Here is a 7,513-nt window from a genome sequence, read left to right as displayed (position 1 = left end):
GAATGCTCTGCTCGAAACTATGGCTACCGGAGATCATAAAATGAGTACACACTTGTATTTCAACCATCTTGGGTTCAAAAAGAGCCTGTTGAAGACGCAGCAAAAGCCGAGAAGACTTTGGAAGCAAATCTGTCTCCGAATTGAGGTAAGTTCTTTGAAAGTGAGAAATTGCTTAGCTCGTTTATTGGCTCTATTCGGCTTTGCTTCATGACTTCTATGACATGGAAAATTTCTGGTCGTAAATCAAATCAAGTATTTTAGAACATCAGGCAGATTTAAGTAACAGGTCGAAAGAAAAGGAATTATAAATATAACAAATGAGTTTTCAGCGGTCAAAATGTTGATCTTTTAGATGAAAATGGTATCGTGATCATGTTCCTTCCCGGAAAAGTAGATTCTACAATTGTCGCTTGGAATCGACTACGGCGGGTTTTCTCTACAGTTTTTGTAGGTCTGTCTTTCTATCAAAGATTGAGTCGTTTGCCGTAAACTCCATCTGTCAATTGAGTAGGTTTATTTGCAACTTAAGAGGAGTATAACTCTCAATCAAATCAAACCAAGAAAGGTTATTTAGTCTTTTATTTGATAAATTAAAACTAGATGTAGGGATGAGCATTTCATTTCGGTAACGCGCATACAGCGATCAAATTGGTTGCAATTGGCAAGAATGTTCTTGAAGAGTTCTTCGTAAAACCGTGTCGGAATCTTTTGTTTTTCATTTTGCTCCCGTTTGAAAATAACGGCCTTTTTTAACTTTAAACTTTAGAAGGGTGTAGCAAATAAAACGAGGCCACGTCTGAGAAATTGCAAGCACCATTTTTGAAGTCCATGTGCCGCGAGAAAGCATTTACGCGCCTAAGACGAAGCACTGATTTTAGCTATTTCTATAATGCATTTTATTTCTTGGTAATTTTCAAGACATTTTAATTCCTAAAATAACAAGATTTCAGATAATTTTATAATTTGATGGGACTTTCCCTTCGAGCACTTGCATAAAGTAGCGCTTTATAAACACGGATATTTTAGCTATACTGATACCTTAAGAATTTTAATTTGAACACGTCATTTTATCCCTTTAAAATTAAATTCAATCATTTTAAAAGATGCGCACAGAAAATTGTTAGTAGCGAATACCAATTTGCTTTTAAAGCTTTGACAATTAATTACAGATCTTTTGCGCATAAACAAAATAAAACAGAAAACTAATTTACAGTTTGGCCTGTGAGGCCTCAACATGCTTCAATTTTCAGTAATTACTGACTCTGTCTTTGTTAAAATATGATAAATGATGACAACATGAAAACAATAATATCAAAATACGGGTAATAAAAAGAGAAAAAAGCTGTCTTGGTCACCCCGGAACTGTCTGACAATATATAATTTGGTTTAAATGATGTTACGTTTTCAAGAAATATACGACGGATAATTTAATATCGCGTTTATTATATCAAGGCCACCCAACAGGGACAGACCAGAACAGTAAAACAAAATACATACAATGGTGTCGCCTGTGTTCTCAGTCGCGGAACATTTTAGGAAACAAAATTTTATTTCCCCTGCAAATTTACGAGGTATTGTTGGCCCTCCTTGGACGTTCTATCTAATAGCTTTTATACTTAAGAAGTTATGGCGGGGGATCGAATCTCCCCCCCTCCGCCCGGGCCCCAAAAGACAAGGAAAACCCCGGTTTTGATAGGGTTAAAAGTGGCAATATTCTGTTCTGTGAGAATACCATTCCACTAGTAATTTATCGCTACCAATTTTGCCCTTGTTTCGGCACCAAGTGAGTTTCATTTATCTCTTCTTCTTCGTACAATCTAGATATCTCATCATGAAGTTCTTGCCCATTATGATTGCAACTATTCTGTTGACTGCCATGATTATGATGTCAGAAGCAGGTTGCAAGAAAAGTAAGTTATGTGTATGTCAAACTTTAACTTATTCATTTATTTTGAATTCCATCTTTTTTTTCCCTCCCCCCCCTCCCCCCCCCCCCAATTTATTTCTTTCATGTTTTCTTTCTTTCTTTAAATTCTTTCTTCGTTTCATTCTTTCTATATAAGAAAAAATGAAATTACTTCCTTAATTTTGGATAGGCGATATCTTTAGAAGACACTGTGGACCTTACAGTCTTCGTATTTGTGATGGATTCTTAGTTATCAGTTAAAATTTGAGCCATTTCTCAGCCAGCAATGAGAATGTCGGCCAATTTTCAGCTAACATTTAGTTATGTTGCATCCCAGAAAACTTTTACTTCTCACATGTTTTCGCGGTTTTGTATCCTATCGACAGTATCTCCCTCATTAGCCAAATAGTTTCGGGTAGTACTCGAAGCTTTCCGAAGAATTTTCGACCAATTTCTTTCCAGACTTTACGAACACTGCTTATCACCTTCTTACGACCTCACGACTTTAACAAGTTGAGCTCCGAGCAATCATCTTTGGCAGCTTATTCTCTTATTGGAAACTGGAAATAAAATTCACACCCTACTCAGGCCAAGTTAAGCCATCTCAACGTTTACCACTTATCAGTTAAAATACTGCCATTTAATTCTCAACTGACATTTAAACAATTGGCCATTCTCTCATCAGAGCTGAAGCAATGCCAAAACGATGTTAGAGGTAAGTTAAGTTGATATCTTGCTCAGTGTACATGTATTAAAGGTATTAAAACGTATCCCGACGGTGGCACGGGGTAGAGGTGGGCGGGGGGGGGGGGGGGGGAAGGATTTCAACAATGCAGCTTCTTTTCTGTGTTATAGCTACCTTAGAGACAGAATGAATGAATGAATGAACGAACGAGCGAGCGAGCTGTTTGTCCCTTCAATTTACAGGGCCAGATTATCCCAGTTGAGAAAAAAAGCAGACAGAGAGATAAATATTCCTGGTCCCAAGGATACTGAAGTAAAAATGAGATCGTATAACACAAAATAAACCAAACCAAATTATGTTTATTTGAAATTGCAGATCTGACGGAAGAAAACGAGGAACTGAAAAAAAAGCTGCAAGGTTGGTTATTGTTTTCATTGAATCTTAACTGCGAGGTTTTATTGACAAAGGTCTTGATATATAAAGAAATAAAACAAAGTGGGAAAAAAGCGCCGGCATGAAGATCAAATGAAATTAAATACTTGGAATATGTATTTTTATCTGACTGGGTTTAAAAGCTACATAGCGGCCCAAAGAAAATTGGAGACATTTAAACTTTCTATACAGAAGGCATATGCTAATTAAATGTAAGATAGAAAAGCAGCAAGCTACAATTTGCCTGGATTTGACAAAGGATACTTAAATTCAGAAATCTTGGATGCAAGCTCGTTTCTAGGCCTTTTCCCTGAAGTTGAAAGAATTGGGTAAACGCCCTGGGAAGGAGGTTGTCTTGCTCTTTAGTCTTTTAGACCAATAAGGCTATCTGGGCCCGAATGTTCGAAAGCCGATTAACACTAATCTCCGATTAAAAATCAACCAAAGTTTTCATCTCGCTCATTAAGTCTCATTAAGTCTAAGTCAAAACTGAGGAACAAAAATCTTTTGGAAGAGTCTTCATTGATTAGTAATTTAACTCGAATCAAAGTTCACCTTAATCCAGGATTTGCTTTATCGGGATTTAAACAACTGGGCCCTGATTTCTATTGGTTTATTTAGGCCAAAAGACAAAGAGAATTGATGGTTTACTAGTTCAAGTCTTTAATTTTGTTGACGTTTTGCTAAGTAAGAAGTATAAGAAAGAAAGAAATAAAGGAAGAGCAGGGAGAAGGAAATGTCATTCAATGAGCGAGAAAAGCTTTAAAGATTACTTTTAGCCAAAGCTTAGCCAGCCTCAACGTACACTTCATCAAATTGATAACCCAGAGTTTATACGCGGTATTTTATTTCTTTTTTAATTTTTAAGCAACGTATCAAAGAGCTTGTTTTTAGCTAGTTTTTAATTCTTATTTCTGAATTTTACTTCTTATTGATGTCTTTGTATTTTCTACTTTTAAATAATTGTAAGTTTTAAATCATTTGTAAGTTTTTAAAACATAACGTAGTTTTTTTTTTCTCTTAATCTACAGGGCCCCACTGAATATTACTTTCGTGATGTGGGCTCCCTGTATAAAGATTGTTATTATTATTATTATTATTATTATTATTATTATTATTATTATTATTATTATTATTATTATTATTATTATTATTTTAAGGTACTTTCTGCAGCCGCAATAAACAGCAACGTAAAGAAGTTCGGTTTTGCCCAATTGATAAGTTTCACCATGGGCTATGAGAAACATGGGTTACGACTAAATAAGGATTACATTTGTCTCAAGTTGAATTACTCACAATGAAGTAGACTTTTGTCTTTTTTGGTCGTTTCCTCTTATTTATTTATAAATATATTATCATTCAGATCTATACACCTGTATCATTCGTTTAGTCTTGGTAACCTAGCTTCCTATTCGAATCTCAGGCGCGGACGCCAAGCGCGCGAGCGTTAATACAAAAAAGTAACTGGGTGGGAAATGATTCAAACATTGCTAGGAGGTTTCAGCTACTGGCCAATCACTGAGATGAAAATACAAAAGACATTGTTTTTCAAATTCGTCGGCAGCTGGTAAAAGCAAGAGCAAATTCTTTCCACTCCCTTCTGGTTGCAAAATATGACAAAAAGATGTCTCTCCCCTTGGCATAGGAGTCGAAATAACATACCTGTGACTGGATTGATATGTTGGGATTTTGAAATATCCTTAGTTTAGCCCAACTGTACATTGAAATCAATGACTGATGGAAAGTCAGAAGACAAACGAAGCAAAAGGTTACATTCATAGCATTTTATTCAGGACTTTTACAAACATTACTTAATGCATTTCAGTCTCTTCCCAGTTGGAGCGAGCTCGAGCAAATGGCTTCAGCATCGGATAAATTTGTTGTTCTATTACGGCATTTAAATTACTTACACTTCTAATAAGCTTAAAGTGATATAGGAAGTTATATTGCAACAATCGCTATAGTAAACAAAACAAAACAGTTTAAATCGAACACTTTCTTAAACCGTCTTTAGAGCGCTGATCATGAATTGGAGAATACGTATTAAAGCGATAACACTTTTTCCAAACCTGGAAGGGAGTTAGTTAGTCACTTTATGGCATGGTATTCAGAACAAACAACGAAATAATCCGGTGAAAACAGCTTCTAACTAAACACATATTTCGAACTCGTAGCACTTGGTTCTTAACCATCTTCTTTCCAGTTTTCTCGCTCCCGAACTTTGCCCGACACCTCTTCGTTACCAGGCTTCCAGCGCCTTTTTAGACCCCCAGGAGCGGGCACCCTTTGCTTCCTTATATGAAGATGGTGATAGTTTCTTCTTACGACCTTTGCACGATTGATCAAGTTTGGTTTCTACCCAAGGGGGATTATGAGTTAACGCTTGCGCGGACGCTCGGTTACCAAGACTTTACGAATGCTTGCGGTGCTACAGTCAAACCTCTATTAAGCGGTCACCCTTGGGAATGAGCCAACTGACCGCTTAATAGAGGTTTCCCAAAATGTAGTATAAAATATGGTAAAAATGAAGCTGTAAGATGTATACAGTATATTGTACCGGTTCACAACAACAGTAACACAAAATATTAGAAAAGCATCAAGTAATTCAAGGAAGTTCGCGCTTATACAGTACTAATGTTGTTTGAAAGGCAATCGCCTTTGTTGTAAACCACATTAATAAAGTTTTGTATTCAACATGATGTAAAAACATCAGTTATTGTTGTCTGCAACTTAGGGCTGCGTAACTTGATTTGATGGAGCAAATCGCTCACTTTGCTAAGGGCCAACGACAGTTCTTCAAGTCCGTTAAACTGTGCTAAGTCTTTCAGCTGTTCGGCCACTTCCTCTGCCTTTTGTACCGTCTTTATGACAGGCTTTTTGAGCTCTGGGTCAAACTCATCTTCTTCTTCTTCCTCATTTGTTCTGTCTTGTTTTTCGGCTGGGGCAGATAACATAACATCCTCGTCATCATTAATTTTCGTATCATCGTGCCAAAATATCCTAAAATAATGGCGCATTGTAATTAACTACGTGACCGCTTAATGGAGGTGAAATACAATAAAATTAGCCAATTGAGAATTCTAAATGGCGACCGCGTCTGTTTAACAGAGGTGACCGCTTAATAGAGGTCAAATTTACAGTAAATAAGGGGAATGCTTTTTACGAATTTGATAAGTGTCCGTGAATAGAGGGTGACCCCTTAATAGAGGTTTGACTCTATCCTGAATTCAACGCCAAGTTGTTGGGGCTATTCTAAAAGAAATAAATAGGGAGAAACGACCAGAAAAGACAAAAGACTACTTCACAGTGAGTAATTCAAATTTATATGAGATAAATATAACATTTCTTTAGTCGAAACCCATGTTTCCTATAGCCCATGGTCTCACAGTTCCAGTACTCGAGGGATTAAACTTGATACAGGTTTTATTCAGTGGGTTTGTAATGTTGGGCCACATCGACTCTTTCACAACTACTGTTTAGGCCAGGTAAGCGAAGGGAGAGGCGGGACAATTGACGAGTTTTGATAAAATTGATGAAACCTTAGAATATCAAACTTTTCGATCCACTTAAAAATATATCCGAAAAATCTGCTAACAACTTTATGGTTATGCCAAACAAAATATTTATATCTCTCTATTTCTTTCCTAAATCACACACTTTTGCATTAAAAAAATTAAACCAGAATCCTTCCTTGCGCAACCTCATCATCATATTGATCAGCTACAAGCACAAGGGTACGGTATATAACGATCTCTGCATGATCACCTAGATCTTCTTTGTTCAACTCTTAGATCCATGGAAAAAGGCCAGTTCTACTCCCGTGTGTTTTAGCGCCAAAAATCGTACGTGCGGTAAGTTCCACGCTCCAAAAAGTGGCAGTTTGGCAGCCATGAAGTTGGTTCACGTGTACGGTTATGTGACCTGTCACACTCCCGCCGCACACAGTTGGTCTTACTGGGGCTGTGATGTTTCTGACAAGAAAGATCAGATCGATGTGATCATAACAAATTCTAGCGATGTCCTTCTGCCGCCAAGCCAGTTGATGACCTCATCGGCAGAAAAGTGGTCCAAGTTTAGTGGATACGACGATTCCTCGAAGGAGCTTGTTCTGTCAGTTTTCTCCGATCCTCTGTCGGTGACCTCAGGCCAGGAGTTATGCTTGTGGTACGGTGAAGCTTTTTCGCAGGGGAGCACATCGGATAACGACGGAGAAGTATGCTGCGATGTTTATGCTCGTTATGTCTGAGGAGGTTTCCCATCTCGACACGCATGGGGCTTTAACAAAATTAGAGAAAATAACGCTTCATTTGCAAGCAGATCAAGAAAGGTCTAGAGTAGACAGTTCCCTGAACTGTTTTGTAACTGAATTTGCATAAGGTTAAAAAATAAGGCGCATAAACGAGGGAGCATTATCGAGGTTTCTTTGTGTAAGGGTTTATTGTACTTTGTATTAATTGCTACAGCAATAAACTGAGGTCATGAAAAGGGAA

At 37.4% G+C, this 7,513-nt stretch overlaps 1 protein-coding gene across 1 annotated transcript; it reads left to right on the top strand.

The window, feature by feature from the left end:
- LOC146450326 (uncharacterized) lies at positions 1-7,513 on the top strand. The gene is made up of 5 exons (XM_085100473.1): positions 1-145; positions 1,822-1,910; positions 2,592-2,621; positions 2,967-3,008; positions 6,815-7,513. The coding sequence occupies exons 2-5, from the start codon at positions 1,832-1,834 to the stop codon at positions 7,267-7,269; spliced, it is 606 nt and encodes a 201-aa protein (XP_084956599.1). The 5' UTR covers positions 1-145; positions 1,822-1,831; the 3' UTR covers positions 7,270-7,513.

The sequence above is a fragment of the Pavona decussata genome, unplaced genomic scaffold (assembly GCF_977016875.1).
Source record: "Pavona decussata unplaced genomic scaffold, jaPavDecu1.1 SCAFFOLD_468, whole genome shotgun sequence".
NCBI lineage: Eukaryota > Metazoa > Cnidaria > Anthozoa > Scleractinia > Agariciidae > Pavona > Pavona decussata.
This window is presented reverse-complemented; position numbering and strand designations above follow the sequence as displayed.